This window comes from Ovis canadensis, chromosome 4, assembly GCF_042477335.2.
Source record: "Ovis canadensis isolate MfBH-ARS-UI-01 breed Bighorn chromosome 4, ARS-UI_OviCan_v2, whole genome shotgun sequence".
Lineage (NCBI taxonomy): Eukaryota > Metazoa > Chordata > Mammalia > Artiodactyla > Bovidae > Ovis > Ovis canadensis.
In genome coordinates, this window is record NC_091248.1 from 59,302,495 (window position 1) to 59,318,687 (window position 16,193).

At 42.5% G+C, this 16,193-nt stretch overlaps 1 protein-coding gene and 1 long non-coding RNA gene across 7 annotated transcripts in view; one reads left to right on the forward strand and one right to left on the reverse strand.

Annotated features, from left to right (window-relative positions):
* The window catches only part of NAPEPLD (N-acyl phosphatidylethanolamine phospholipase D), a 99,784-nt gene that overhangs the window by 44,798 nt on the left and 38,793 nt on the right, over window positions 1–16,193 (reverse strand). Inside the window, exons 1-2 of one of the 6 annotated variants that reach the window (XM_069587835.1) lie at window positions 10,184–10,450; window positions 9,889–10,078 (exon numbers count right to left, since the gene is read on the reverse strand). The exons of 1 other annotated variant lie outside the window; for it this stretch is intronic. Coding sequence is in view for 1 of the 5 variants with exons in the window: in XM_069587830.1 (XP_069443931.1) it covers window positions 10,573–10,772 (200 nt within the window). In the remaining 4 variants the exon portion in view is untranslated. Of the gene's footprint in view, window positions 1–7,316; window positions 8,296–9,888; window positions 10,079–10,183; window positions 10,544–10,572; window positions 11,218–16,193 lie in introns of those variants that run through there. 4 more of the 6 variants (XM_069587830.1, XM_069587831.1, XM_069587833.1 and 1 more) reach the window with 4 other exon arrangements.
* On the forward strand, window positions 1,831–8,400 carry LOC138439264 (uncharacterized). The gene is made up of 2 exons (XR_011256660.1): window positions 1,831–3,675; window positions 6,762–8,400. It is a non-coding gene; the product is annotated as an uncharacterized lncRNA (long non-coding RNA).

Sequence of the window (16,193 nt, forward strand, 5' to 3'; positions counted from 1 at the left end):
ATATGCCAACAAATTTGGAAAACTCAGCAGTGGCCACAGGACTGGAAAAGTCAGTTTTCATTCCAATTCCAAAGAGAGGCAATGCCAAAGAATGCTTAAACTACCGCACAATTGCACTCATCTCACACACTAGTAAAGTAACGCTCAAAATTCTCCAAGCCAGGCTTCAGCAATACGTGAACCGTGAACTTCCAGATGTTCAAGCTGGTTTTAGAAAAGGCAGAGGAACCAGAGATCAAATTGCCAACATCCGCTGGATCATGGAAAAAGCAAGAGAGTTCCAGAAAAACATCTACTTCTGCTTTATTGACTATGCCAAAGCCTTTGACTGTGTGGATCACAAGAAACTGTGGAAAATTCTGAATGAGATGGGAATACCAGACCACCTAACCTGCCTCTTGAGAAATCTGTATGCAGGTCAGGAAGCAACAGTTAGAGCTGGACATGGAACAACAGACTGGTTCCAAATAGGAAAAGGTGTACGTCAAGGCTGTATATTGTCACCCTGCTTATTTAACTTCTATGCAGAGTACATCATGAGAAATGCTGGGCTGGAATCAAGATTGCCAGGAGAAATATCAATAACCTCAGATAAGCAGATGACACCACCCTTATGGCAGAAAGTGAAGAGGAGCTAAAAAGCCTCTTGATGAAAGCGAAAGAGAGCGAAAAAGTTGGCTTAAAGCTCAACATTCAGAAAACGAAGATCATGGCATCCGGTCCCATCACTTCATGGGAAATAGATGGGGAAACAGTGTCAGACTTCATTTTTGGGGGCTCCAAAATCACCAGAGATGGTGACTGCAGCCATGAAATTAAAAGACGCTTACTCCTTGGAAGAAAAGTTATAACCAACCTAGATAGCATATTCAAAAGCAGGGACATTACTTTGCCGACTAAGGTCTGTCTAGTCAAGGCTATGGTTTTTCCTGTGGTCATAGATGGATGTGAGAGTTGGACTGTGAAGAAGGCTGAGCGCCAAAGAATTGATGCTTTTGAACTGTGGTGTTGGAGAAGACTCTTGAGAGTCCCTTGGACTGCAAGGAGATCCAAACAGTCCGTCCTAAAGGAGATCAGTCCTGGGATTTCTTTGGAGAGAATGATGCTGAAGCTGAAACTCCAGTACTTTGGCCACCTCACGCGAAGAGTTGACTCATTGGAAAAGACTCTGATGCTGGGAGGGATTGGGGGCAGGAGGAGAAGGGGACTACAAAGGATGAGATGGCTGGATGGCACCACGGACTCGATGGACGTGAGTCTGAGTGAACTCCGGGACATGGTGATGGACAGGGAGGCCTGGCGTGCTGCGATTCATGGGGTCGCAAAGATCGGACATGACTGAGCGACTGAACTGAAGCTTAGCTATCATGTTACACAAGCTTAGTAAATGGATTTTCAAATGATGATATTTTCAACTTATGTTTATGAGAATGTAACCTCATCATGGACAGAGGAGCCTGATGGGCTACAGTCCATGGAGTCACAAGAGTCAGACACAACTTAGTGACTACATCAACAACAACCACCCCATCATAAGTCAGGGAGGACTATACCTCATCTCTGCGAAATGGTGGAAAAGTTTGATTTTGATGTTTTAGTTCCATAGTATCATAAGAGGCTTGAAACTTTCTGGGGTAGAACCAGGAAATCTGTAAGTTAAAAGAGGTTAGACCCAGCCATATACTTAGGTCCTTTGTAACTTGAACACTCCATGACCCAAGTCATCCCTTTTTGACCTCTTTCTTTTACAGGAGAAACAAGTTAGGCCAGAGAGTTACACGGCACTCCAAGGATCCAGGTTTGTAAAAGTGGCTGGACTCAGTCAGCCATATACTTAGGTCCTTTGTAACTTGAACATTCCATGACCCAAGTCATTCCTTTGTGACCTCTTTCTTTTACAGGAGAAACAAGTTAGGCTAGAGTTACATGACACTCCAAGGTTCCAGGGTTGGCTGGTGAAAGAGGCTGAACAGCTGATTAGCCATATTCTCATCAGAATTATGCTCAGAAACACTTAGAACCAACATAGCTTGTGGTCAGCATGGGGAGATAAGTAACACATTTCACTTCACTCATGGGGGATATTTCACATAGTTTAACTCATAAACAGATAAACTTGCCTCAAGTTTTAAATAGAACTCTGAGCTCAGAAACTCTTTGCTATTAGTTACTTCAGCCATACAATAGCACAATATACAGAGCAGTACTTTTCATGAACTCTCTAAACAAGCCTAGAGAATGAACAAAGTAATTTGAAAACACCTTTGTAATCTGAATGATCTTCAAATACAGAAAACAATTTTCAAAACTAATTACTGCTGTTGTCTAGTATTTCCAGCATCAGGGTCTTTTGTAAGCAAAACAAGCATCTCCCCATTATAAGCGGTGCTGGAATAATGAGAAAGCTTGGTGTGTATTCTGACAATTTCATTCTTATAGCTGAGAGAGATTACAAACGAGCACAGAACTCTACAGGCATATACAGTGACAGTATGTCACTGTCTCTTAATCTGGTAAGGCCCCCAGATTAAATAAATAGGAAAATCTGCTGCCTCAGAGGGGAAAGATGAATTGTTCCAGGTAGCAGGCTTGTACTGAGTTGATTTTCAACCACTTTTGAATTTATGCTGATCCATCTAGATGCCTGTCCTGTGCGCCAGTAGCCAACGGTACTACCATTTTAAGGGTACAACTTACGGCTGTGATGCTGACCAAAGCCTGCTGATCCAAACCACTCTTACCTTGGCTTCAACTGGTACCCCTTTCTAATAAGCAGCAGTGGTGTATACACATACTGAGCCTAAGGCCAGGGCTACTGGGCTAAGGAACCTCGGGTAAATCACTAAAACCTCCCGGGCTCTCGGTTTCCTGTTCTCCTCATCTGTGGAAGGGCATTAATAATTTCATGTACTGTAAGTCTCTAAAACCAAACTAAATGTAAATATATTTAAAAAAATACTTCAAGAGTTTTTGTAAATTATGAAGTTATAATACTGAAGAGGAAAAGTTAAAATTTTATGTAACCTCCTGCTTCTTCTGCCTCTGTAACACAGCTTGCTCCTTGCAAAGCCTGGATCATGTAGGTCACACAGTCTCAGAAAGTGGGGACTTACAATACTAGGAACTGGAGCTGATCTCACTCACCCCTGTCCTGCTCTTTGCAATTGCCCAGCTCCTGCAAACCTGTTTATTCATGCCTGTCCGTGCATAGGTCAGGCATCCCCTCTCCATCTTGACTGCTGTTCCCACGCGAGCGCAAAACCCTAGTTTAAACCAGCCTGTTAGCAGCTAGTGTTGCCCACTATAGTCTATAAAAATTCTGTAACCCCTTTGTTCAGGGCTCAGAGCTTGTAATGTTAACTCCTCTGGGCCCGCCAGCATAATAAACCTGAGTTCGCCAACTCTCTAAGTGTGGTGCTTGGTTTCTTGATTACTGGTTTCTGCAACATTTCTGGAGGCCCCAGCAAGATTCCAACCATGCCGACCCCTTGAGCTGCCAGACTGGTCGCTTGGCTGGGCTGGGGCAAAGGAACCCCAAGATGAAGGAGGATGCATGCCACCTGATGGTATTCCGGGTTCTCTTTCGGACTGGTGTCCCGACTCTCCGGATGGCTGAGCCCCAAATGGACTCATTGGAGGGACAGACCAACTCACCAGGAATGGCCACAGGATCAGGTAAGGTCCCGGGGCCAGGCCCCAGTCAGTTCCTACCCCAACGGCTAGAAGAGGAGACTGATCACCTCCTTGCAGCTCCCAGGAAGGAAACATCAGATAGGGAGAAATGGAAATGGAGAAGGGAGGCACTGTGACTGATAATCTTGGAGCTCCCAGGAAGGGGGCAACAGTTAAGGAAACCTGGGGACTCAGGAGAAGGGAGGCATTGTGACTGATAATCTCCTTGGAGCTCCCAGGAAGGAAGCAACAGTTAAGGAAACCTGGGGACTCAGGAGAAGGGAGGCATTGTGATAGCCTCTGAATGATTGTGAGTGCGTAACTGCTGACTGAATAGAGTGAGAGAAATTTTTCTTTTTGGAAACTGCAAAACCAATTTTTTTGCATTTGAAATTAAAAACAACTAGCTTGTTAAAAGGCTTCCTTAGGGAAAAGCTTGAAGTTAACCCTTTCCATGTCCTTGAAATACACAGCCAACTTTGCCTGAGACCTCAGCCTTTGGCAAATTAGAACCTCAAGCAAGGAAAAAAGGGGGTCAAAGAGATATTTTAAATCTCAAACAGAAAACTATAAGATCTCTGACTGTCTGTCTGTGTTTATGTAGTCTCAGTGTATGTCTTTTGTTTTTTTTCTGATAATATTGTTGAAGTTGTAAATGAGTTCTAATTTAATTGGCCTAAAGTAAAGTGCTTACAAATCAAACAATTCTAAATATAAGAAAAATTAATCTAAATTTCAGAGTCACATAAACTGGGTAATATTCATCATTAAATATCTAGTATTAATGTTTGTTTTCTAATATAATAAGGAAGAAGTAGGATGTATGTTTTTAATAAAGAAGATATAAAAAAATTACATTTTATAAAGGGAAAAGAAAGTAGATCTGACTTACAGGTGGCTGTTACAGAAAGTGGTTAAAAAGTACGTGAAAGGTGGACCCTAAGAAAATGTTTTGTGCATGGGTAGGACTAAGTTTAAAATAAATTTAATTAAGTTTACATAAATGAGTTTAAAGCAAGCTGGTGCAAAAACTGAAATTCGGCCTTTCTCTCTGTTAAGAGGACATACTTTCTTCAGATGTTGAACTGCTTTTAATTATAAAGTTTACCTCTTAATTGATCCGTTCTATATTTACCTTTGAAATCTTTTGTTAACTTTGGCTAAGTAAATAACTATTATTTCACAGTAACTTATATGATCCTACCTGACAGTGTTATAAATCCTTTTGACATTTATTGACAAAACTTCCTAAATAACTTGACTTTTAGCTAACTGTGGGATGCTTCAGAGGGCCCCTGAGACTTACCAAAGAGCTATTAAGCTACCTTGGTTCACTGGACATGTTAAATCACATGGGAAGTACTGTTAAAGGGATGATAAATATTTTCAGGTTATACTGTGTGGTTGATGTTACTAATATAGATATCCTAAAATTATGTGAAATTCATATTGCTCTGATATGCCCTGATAAAATATGGTCAATTATAATTCTAGTTATCATATTAAAGTGTTATGACCAGGTTTCTTTGTCAATTGCAATAGAATCAGATTTTAAACATCCCTTCTATGGTTTTACTCTCATGCCTTTAGAAAAATACTGCTAGTTCTTCAAGATTTATGGAAAAGACTTTCTAAAATTAAGCAGATAAACAAATTTTGTTATTAACAGTAAGCTGGTACCAGACTGGAATTTGGTCTTCTCTCTGTTTAGAGAACAAAGTTTTCTTAGAATGCAGCTTTTGATAACAGATTATTAATTTCTTTGCCTTTAAGTGATTTATATTTGTTTTTAAAATCTTTCTGTTACTTTGGTAAAGTAAATGAACATTAGTTAAGGTTATGGTACATGTAGACAAAACTCATTCTGCTTCAACAAAAAAATATAAGCCCTCAGTTAGATTTTTGCTATCCTGATGTCCTTAAAACTTGGCAACAGTCTGCTCCTAAATCAGGAAATTAAAAATGGATAAACAACAGCTGAAAATCAAAGAGCCAGGGCAATGGGAAATCTTGGCTTTTCCCAGCTCCCTGACATTTTTATCTGATGGGTTAAAGCCTTTCCTGGCTACAGTGTTAATGTCCTCAAAATTATGTTTCACTGAATATTCTAGTTTTGTTAATTAAGGTCTGTGCTTACTAAGACTCACTTCTGAGATAGTTCCTTGTTATACTGCTAAAAGGTTTAATTACATTATTAAAAAGGACACTCTAAGATTGTTTCTAAAGCTTATCTCAGTAACCAGTCTTTGGATAAAGGTCAGATGCTCCATGATGTAAAACCAGTAGATAACACTTGGCTATAATCATTTAACTGAGTCAGATGACCTGGAGTCTTACCAGGGTATACCCAGTGAAAGTTCTTGACTTAAATTCTTGCTTGTACTCTTACTAATAACTGCTAGCCATATTATTTTCTATGTAGCTTGCTTCAGAAGATTATTTCTTACGTTACCAAATGTGTGACTGAGCCTGTGATAAAATGCTGGTATGCAGTTCCATGTGAGATCAATAATTGTAATAATGTAACTCTAGATATGGGAAATAGCAACAAGAGGAAACATTTTCCTGGATCAAGAGGCTAGTAAGACAGGTATGGTCCAGAGACTTTTGCTACTTACCAGGCCTGGTCTAGTGACAACACATTGAGTGGCCTGTCAACGGAATCTTTGTTAGATCTGGGAATGAGACTTCCCAGCACCGTGGGACACAATGACCATGAAATGCCCCCAAACATGGTCAAATATGTGGCTATGAAAGGGCACTGCTGACTGGAAGTTGGCCCTTGCCAGCTGCCTCTACAATACCCCCCTTGAAAGGAGTTCAGGGTGGAGACAAAAAATAAGGCACTCTGGAAAACCCCAGAGTTTTCCAGAATAAGGCTCCAGGAAAACCCCAGAAAACCAGGCTTTCAGATAGTCAGATGTTTTCAGGTACAGATTTTTATAAGTCCAAATTCTTGCATCTTCTCATACCTAGACAGACACTAACATTACAAACCAATGTCTGGACCTGGTTCTCCTGGCTAGCCCCCCAGCAGCTTTCCTACTTCTATTAATCTTTTGCCCATGTATCTTTAACTTTCTTGTCAGGTTTGTTTCTCCAAGAAGTAGTACAAGAATATCCTCCGGCCAACATCCAGACAATGATAGAACAAGCTGCCTTATCATTATTCTGTGGACTCTCATCTCCCTCCGTAAATGCACCCCAAGGTCCTATTCTCCCTTTGAGATCTTATACGGGAGACCACCATCAGTGATAGAAAAGCTCAAGGGAGACCACCAACAACTAGCTGAACTGGAGATGTCCCAACACCTCCAGGCCCTAGGAAAAAACTCTTCCACCAAATTGCCCGAGAAACCTTAGAAAGGACACCCATTCCTTTGGGCAATTGGATTCATCCCTATCAGCAGGAGATGAGGTATGGGTTAAAGACTGGATAAAGGAACCACTTCAGCCAGTTTGGACAGGCCCTCACACGCCGTCCTGGCAACCCCTACTGCTGTTAAAGTTATAGGTGTCATTCCTTGGATCCACCACACCAGAGTCAAGAAGGCAGCGACTTCCTGTGATGAAGACACCTGGAAAGCAGTTCAGGACCCCCCAAAACCTCTTCAAGGTCTGGTTCCAAAGACAACAGCCCTTACCCATGAAGGACGCTGAGCCCTGCTCCAGTCACTCCAGAAGCTGACTAGTCAACACACGGCAGAAGCTTGAGGATTCTTCAGTCTTGCTCCAGTCACACTCCAGCAGCTGACTGGTCAACACACAGCCGAAGCTTTAGGCTCCAGCTATCAAAACATCGATGGATTTTCACTGTCAAACCTGGCCTCTAACCCTAATTGGTATTATTGCTGTTCTCTTCATTACAGGACCAACTAGACTTCCTGGCTGAGGTGGTTTTACAAAGTAGGAGAGAGCTAGGCCTTCTGAGCCAAAAAGGGAGGAATCTGCCTCTTCTTGAATGAAAAACACTGCTAAAAGCAGCATGTAACCAATCAGAAATAGAGACATGGCCCAAAAGCTAAGGGAATGAATCATAGAAAGGAGAAACTAGCTAATTCCTGGGGTAACTGAAACAATATCTGGAGCTGGGGGTCGTGGCTTCTCCCTTGAACAGGTCCTCTCTTCACACTCTTTGCGGTGCTCTTGTTTGGCCCTTGTATCCTCAATATAATTACCAGGATCATAACCTCTCGGATTGAATCCATAAATTTACATGATAATAGCACAATACAGCCCCCTAAACAATGGAGAGCTCTGAATGTCCTACCAAAACATGAGATGATGCTTTCTACAATGAATGATAGAAGCATCAAGAGGGGAGAATGAGAGGAAAAGTTAAAATTTTACATCTCTTGCTCCTTCTGCCTCTGTAACTCAGCTTGCTCCTTGCAAAGTCTGGATCATGTAGGTCACGCAGTCTCAGAAAGTAGGGAATACTAGGAACTGGAGCTTATCTCACTCACCCTTGTCCTGCTTTTTACAACTGCACAGCCCCTGGAAACCTACTTAATCACACCTGTCCGTGTAAAGGTCAGGCATCCCCCTCCCCATCTTGACTGCTGTTCCTGTGCGCGCAAAACCCCTTAGTTTAAACTAGCCTGTTAGCAGCTAGCGTTGCCCACTATAGTCTGTCTATAAAAACTCTGTAACCCCTTTGTTCAGGGCTCAGAGCTCAGAGTGTTAACTCCTCTGGGCCTGCCAGCGTAATAAACCTGAGTTCTCCAACTCTCCGAGTATGGTGCTTGATTTCTCGATTTCAGGTTTCTGCAACAATACATTATTTAAACAACTCAGTTGGCAAAGACTGTATCTCTGACATAACAATACTGCCCCTGAGATGTATAAGTTCTTGCATAATCTGTCACAAAGTCTGTTAATTAAAATATTTAAATACACAATCAATGGTTATTAAATTCAAAAGACAAGTCAAGGAAGGCACTATAAATATAGAAAGGTAGAAGTCTTCAGTATTCTAGCATCTAGAGTAGTACACTATCTGACTTAGACTGGAAATCACATGGGTGATTCTTTAAATACCAGTTTTATGCATGCCCTCAGGCCTTCAGGCTAAATTGTGTGCGCATTAATTATGGGCACAGTTCATTTCCCCAGTAATACTTCAATGAAAACATTCCTTACCTGTATGCATTTCAATCTAAAGTGCCTACATCAACACAAACCACCTACAGGCATATTCTAAGTTACAAAGAAAAAAGAATAGAATGGAATGGAAAAACTCACTATAATTACAGCTGTCTACCACTACAAAGAAAAAGCAGAATGAAACAACAAATTAAAAACAAGCAATACTTTTTCAAATACAGACAAAAATGTTCTTAAAAATCGCCCCAATTTCCCAAGTTCACTAATACTCAAAATTAACATAACACCCTTTTCATACAAGATGACTCTATCATAGAAAGTATAACTAAATCCCAAACCCTACAAAGGAATGCTTATATTAAAACATCCTTCATATAGCTATAACTGAATTAATTCATTAATTAAATTTTTCAATATGAAATGTGAGACGCTGAATGAAAATAAGAGTATGAGAAATACACTAAGTATTACCGTCTTTTTGAGACTACAAAATTCTTGCAGCAGGAAGACCTGCAGAATGTAATTAAATAAAATCTGAAAATTGTGACTATATTTTCACTTAAAACATTTTGAAGTCAGTATCGCTTTTAAATTTTAAACAAGACCTGAATTTCTTCTCTAACAGACTGAAATTTTCTTCCAACAAAATCAGACTACTGTGGGAAACTGGTAATCTTTTCTTTTTAAACATTACATAACTTCTTCCTAAACAATATGGATGTCTGAGGCTAAATCAAAACCAATGAAACCGAAAATAGAAATGGAACTGCTAGATATTCATTCTTAACAAAGATGGAAATTATTTAATTTTCAGAGAGCGGTATTTCAGGAATCACTTTCTCAATACATTAACCAGAATTATCAACTAGCAAACACTTGATGTTAATTAGCCAAAGTAAACCAGGTGAGTCATATTATAACATATACAGAACAACTGCAGTAAAGGAAAAACCAAAAATCAAGTGACGTTTTAAAGGTTAACTTTTCTCATACTAGAGTTTTCCAGGTACAACAGAGATACGATGCATTAGACTCAGAAGCCTGTAGAAACGTACTGATCTCATTATAGAGAGTTCTAGTCAAAGGAGGGGGGGAAGACTATCTGAATACCTGTTTTGAAATGCCTGCAGTAACACTCAACTTGAGAAACAAACCACCGAACCGAAGACAAGAAAGCACGGTCAAAACAACAACAACAACAAAAAAGGCACCGTCTTCTACCACCTCGCCGCACCTTGCTCCAAACTTTAGCTCTTCGTTTCCTTTCCGTGGTTAACTTTCAAAATAAATGGGGAGAAACCTGTCGGAACGAATTTTTAGAAATAAGTACTATAGGTGAAGCAGAAATAAATTGTTCTAAGGAAGTCGTCTAACCACTCATTTACATACACCAAAAGACACCCACATATATTCCAGTCGGTGAAGCTACCTCGTGAACAGCAGAGAAGCTTGGACCTAGATATAACAAATCCCAGAGACGGCTACTCTCCCAAGCGCAGGGGAAAAAAAAAAAAAAAACACCTATGTGGCTCTTCAAACACGCAGCGCAGAGATGCGAGCTCCGCACAAATTCAAACGAAGCTCTACCATTCACAAGTGCAGCATCTCCGAGATGAGGCAGGGCTCGGGAGCAGGAATCCACCCACAGCCCGCTCTATTCCGCGGAAGAGCCAAACAGCCCCAGGCCGGGGCGTGAGGATCGCTCCTCCCAGAGACCGAGAGGAAGCGAGCCGAATCGCGCGGTGCAACTGAGCGGGGCCGGGGGAGGGAGGCGGGCGCGGGGGAGGGACTCACCAGGTGCGCCGGGCGGGCAGGCGTGCGCGCCGCCGCCTCTGCTGCTGCTGCTCTTCGGCTACCGGCCACAGCGCCCCAGCGCAGCGGGAGGGGCGACGGAGGCCGGCGCCCGAGTTCCTCCGCCCCCGGCCCCGCCGCGCCGGCTCCGCCAAGGGCGCCAGCAGCTGCAGGCAGCGCCTCAGCGCTCGCCGCCTCACCATCCCAGGGCCGAGCAGGCGCCGCAGCCCACCCGGCGGCCCGAGCCCGCGCGGGGTCCTGGCCGAGCTAGGTTCCACTCCACGTCGCCCGATCACTCACTCATTGTGACCTTCGAATCTGGCAGCCCCGCCAGCGAACCTGGCAGCCCCGGGCTGGCCGCTGCTCTGGCCTTTACCAAGATGGCCGGACCCCGGCAGCGAGGCCGTGTTGTTGGTAAAGGAGGTGCGGCGGCATGCTACGCCCCTCCCGGCCCGGTCCCTGCCCTTGCCCCACTCGCCCTCCGCACAAGCCCTTCTGACTAGCCCTGCGGGCTATCCTGTCCTAGACCAGACGCTAACTTGCAGATAGCTTGAACAGCTCTCGGATCAGCCGCCCTAATTGCTAAAATTAAATGGAATCGTGGTGGCGGTTCTTAGCCTGCGCTATCCTAGTAGGCCGGTGAAAGTGAAAGTGAAGTCGCTCAGTCGTGTCCGACTCTTTGCGACCCCATGGACTGTAGCCTATCAGGCTCCTCCGTCCATGGGATTTTCCAGGCAAGAATGCTGGAGTGAATTGCCATTTCCTTCTCCAGGGGATCTTCCCGACCCAGGAATCGAACGCGGGTCTGCCGCATTGCAGGCAGACGCTTTGTCTGAGCCACCAGGGAAGCTTAGGTAGCAAGATACTTACGGTGATGACCAAATACCACCAGATTAGGATTCTTAGCTTTTTCCCAGGTTTTCATTTTTGAGTTGTAGGATGCAACTCATTGTTTTTTAAAGTGTTTGGGTGTTCACGGGCCAGAAAGAAATGCCTTCTGCCTGGACCTCCAAATGCAGATACAACTGCGGGAAAATGCAAAACAAATTACTTTGCAATTTGAAGGTGAACGTGCCAAGTGTAATAGCGTAGGAATGTAAAGCAGATTATATCAGGTGTGGACTTTTACCCCTTCGGGGAGTTTACAGCTGAATCTTATTGACTTAAGGGTGATTAAGAGCTGTTTGTTCCCGGGTCACAGTGTTGTTCCTCGCTGCAGCAGGGAAAAGAAACAGCGCTACAAAACCAAACTATAAATTGAAGCTACTGATAGCTCAGGAGGTCTTCACAGTGCCCTTAGCTAAGGAACTTTTGAAAAATGCCCCCTGCTCCCCTCACCCCAATTCTTTATGATGATTTCCAAATAGACAGAAAATAGAGATGGCTTTTTGTTATACTGTTTGAATAAATTGCAGGTATCAAAAATCAATCACCCCTAAATACTTCAGCCTGTGTCTTCTAAAAAAATAAGAACATTCGCCTCAGAATCACAATACCAGTACCACATCTAAGACAATTCCCTGATGGTATTTAACATCCAGTCCATTTTCAAGTTATGTGATTGTCCCAAGAAGGTCTTTTAAGCCTTTTTTCCCCCTAAACTAAGATATTGCCTAGGCTTATGCACTGCATTAATGTTTATGCTTTCTAAACTCTGGAATATCACATAAACTTTATGGATTGTGTTGCCATTTCTACTCTACTTCTGTTGTAGAAAGGGGGGTGGCCCCCAGGGCCCCAAGAGCAGGCTCTTGTCTAACACTCAGAAAAGAATTGTCAGAGGAGACGTGCTGACAAAGCAAGAAACTTTATTGGAAGAAGGCACCCGAGCAGAGAGCAACAAGGTAAGGGAACCCAGGAGAACTGCTCTGCTTTCGGGTTTTATGGTGATGGGATTAATTTACGGGTTGTCTTTAGCCAATCATTCTGACTCAGAGTCCTTCCTGGTGGTGCATGCCTTGTTCAGCCAACATGGATGCCAGACAGAAGGATTCTGGGAGGTGGCCAGACATATGGTGTCTCCTTTTGACCTCTTGCGAACCCTTCTGGTTGGTGGTGGCTTATTGGTTCCCTGTTCCTTACCAGGACCTCCTGTTGTAAAACAACTCATGCAAATAGCTACTATGGTGCCTGGCCAGGGTGGGCGGTTTCAGTCAGTGTGCTTCCCCTACACTTCTAAAACTTAATTTTTTTTGACAATGAAAAGCTGTTTAGTATACCAATTTTTATCATTCCAGGCAAAACGTACCTTGTCCTGCTTCACAGTACGGAGCAGAATGAACGCTGTGCCTCTTGCATTTCACTCATGGTTTAATTTTAGATCCTGGCCTGCTGAATTGGGTTTTATATCTCCTTCTCTCTTTGGTGACCCCTAGAAAGTCAGGCATTTGGCATATAATGGTTTGTCTTTTAAGCTGTCACTGTTAAAAATAAGACAACAGGCCTAAAATGGAGTCGCTTAATGCTTAGCTCCACATCACCAAAGGAGACTAATAATGTCAGCCTCTCCCGGAATTGGAATCTTAAACCAGCCAATCAAGGAATCACCTGGTCAGCACTAGTGAGATAATCAGCTTGATATATCTATGTCATGGCACGACACACCCAGACCCACATCATCCCCTAAAGGAAAGTGACCTTGTCGCAACCAATTCACTTTCTGCTAGTATGACTTCCAGGTCCCACTCCCTTCTGCCTGTAAAGTTCTTTAATTTTGTACAATGCCTTGGAGCTTCTATCTATGAGATGGGATGCTGCCAAATTCATGAATCATTGAATAAAGCCTATAAGATCTTTAAAATTTACTGTTGAATTTTTTAAAAACATTACTTCTTTTTTAAAATGTTAATTAATGCTGTAAAGAAGAGGAGCAAATTTACACAGCTCCCTTAAGTGGTTAGATGGGCCAAGGTAATGTTTCTGGAGACTAGTATTAAATGAGCTTATTTTAAATACTTCACAAAATCTTAAGCTCTACTTAAATAACTTCTGTAAAACCACATATAAACCAATTTTAGCACAATAGCTCATCTGTAAAGTGAGTTCTGCAATCAGTATTGTCCTTTCTTTTCCCAACTCCAAGCCTAAAGGCACAGAGGACTAGAGCACCACGTGACTACTCACTGCTGCTGCTGCTGCTGCTGCTGCTGCTGCTGCTGCTGCTGCTGCTAAGTCGCTTCAGTCGTGTCCGACTCTGTGCAACCCCATAGACGGCAGCCCACCAGGCTCCCCCGTCCCTGGGATTCTCCAGGCAAGAACACTGGAGTGGGTTGCCATTTCCTTCTCCAATGCATGAAAGTGAAAAGTGAAAGTGAAGTCGGTCAGTAGTGTCTGACTACTTACTAGGGAAGTTTAATTCAATGTGTATTTATAGCAGCACCTGTGGAATTAACTACTACATTCACCTCCAGTTAAATCAAAAATTGTTTGCATGAACATTAAGAATCTATCAGTTCAGTTCAGTCGCTCAGTCGTGTCTGACTCTTTGCGACCCCATGAATCGCAGCACGCCAGGCCTCCCTGTCCATCACCAACTCCCGGAGTTCACTCAAACTCACGTCCATCGAGTCGGTGATGCCATCCAGCCATCTCATCCTCTGTCGTCCCCTTCTCCTCCTGCCCCCAATCCCTCCCAGCATCAGAATCTTTTCCAATGAGTCAGCTCTTCACATGAGGTGGCCAAAGTACTGGAGTTTCAGCTTTAGCATCATTCCTTCCAAAGAACACCCAGGACTGATCTCCTTCAGAATGGACTGGTTGGACCTCCTTGCAGTCCAAGGGACTCTCAAGAGTCTTCTCCAACACCACAGTTCAAAAGCATCAATTCTTTGGCGCTCAGCTTTCTTCACAGTCCAACTTTCACATCCATACATGACCACTGGAAAACCCATAGCCTTGACTAGACGGACCTTTGTTATAGATAACTCCAAATAGCAATGAGGCAGCTAACGTCTAAATCTGCCATTAACTACCTCTTTGACCTTGGAAACTACCCATCTCACATCACCAGGCCCCCACTCCTACCCTCCAAAATGACCAAGTCTCTATGGCCACTTACAGTTGTAACATTCAGTGACTCTAATAAAAAAGATTGTGGGGGGCAGGTTAAATATGGGAAGACTGCATGCTGATTACAGGGTTTAAGTTGGATTACATTAGGCCAATGATCAACCAAAGTTGACCTGAAGACCAGGTCTAACCTGCCCCCTAGTTTGTTTTGGTTCTGATTCAAACTAGTTCTCAGAATATAAAATCCTCAAATTTTACATTATAGTAATACTTTTTCATTTCTTGTATTGTGGTAACATAACTAAAATGGTTAAGGTGGAAATTTTTAAAGGTACAGTTCAGTAGCGTTAAGTATGTTCACATTGATGGCCAACAGATCTCTAGGATGTTTTCATTGTGCAAATCTAAAATTCTATACTCATTAAACAATACTCTCTTTCCCTCCCAACTCCCAGGCCTTGGTAACCACCACTCTATTTTCTGTTTAGGTGGATTTGACTATTCAAAAACCTCATCCAAATGGAATCATCCTTGCCCCCTTCAGCAAGACATAAACAAATGGAATTATCCAATATTTGTCTCTTTAGGACTGCCTTTTTTTAAGTCTTTATTGAATTTGTTACATTATTACTTGTTTTATGTTTTGGTTTTTTGGCCATGAGGCACATGGGATATTGAATCCCCAACCCCCGCACTGGAAGGCTAAGTCTCAACACTGGACCTCCAGGGAAGTCCCATGCCTTACTTTTCTTAGTGTGATTTTCTCAAGGTTCATCTATGTTATAGCATGTGACAAGATTTTCTTCCTTTTTTAGGCTGAATAGTATTCCACTGTATGTATTTGCCATATTTTATTTATCCATTCATCCATCAATGGACATTTGGGCTGCTCCTACAGATAAGATTGTCAGATATTTCTCCAGAAAAGATGGGTTTATTTGGGGTCAGCAGAGAATTGCAAGCCAAGGTCTGCAACCATGGTGAGCCATGTGCAAGTCCCAAGACAGCAATGGGAGGGGCATCATTTCATGGAGGCGGAAAGGGACTTGGGAGGGCTCAGGAAACAACAAGTTCATGACTTTCCATTGGCTGAATCCTTGCCAGGAAAGAAGAGTCTTTCTCCTTTCCACTGGGCTCTGCTATCATCATACAGTGTGACAACTTCCCCTTCTGGTCTCCCAACTCTATTTAATTGAGGTTTATTAATTTTTTTATCCTTTCCATAGTGACTACATCATTTCACAGTTCCACCAATAGTGCACAAGTGTTTCAATATCTCCATATCTTCATCACTTGTCATTTCTGTTTTATTGATAGTAGCCATGTTTTACGGATAATAGGGTATGAGGTGATATTTTGTTGTGATTTTGATCTGCATTTCTCTGGTGATTAGGGATGTTGAACATCTTTTTGTATACTTGTTGGCCGTTTATTAATATATACCATCTTGGAGAAATTTCCGTTGAATTCCTTTGCCCATTTTTAAATTGAGTGATTTCTGTTGTTGAGTTGTAGAATTCTTTATATATTCTGGATATTAACCACTTATCAGAAATATGATTTGCAAATATTTTCTTCTATTCCATAGGTTCTTTTCACTTTATTAATTGTGTCCT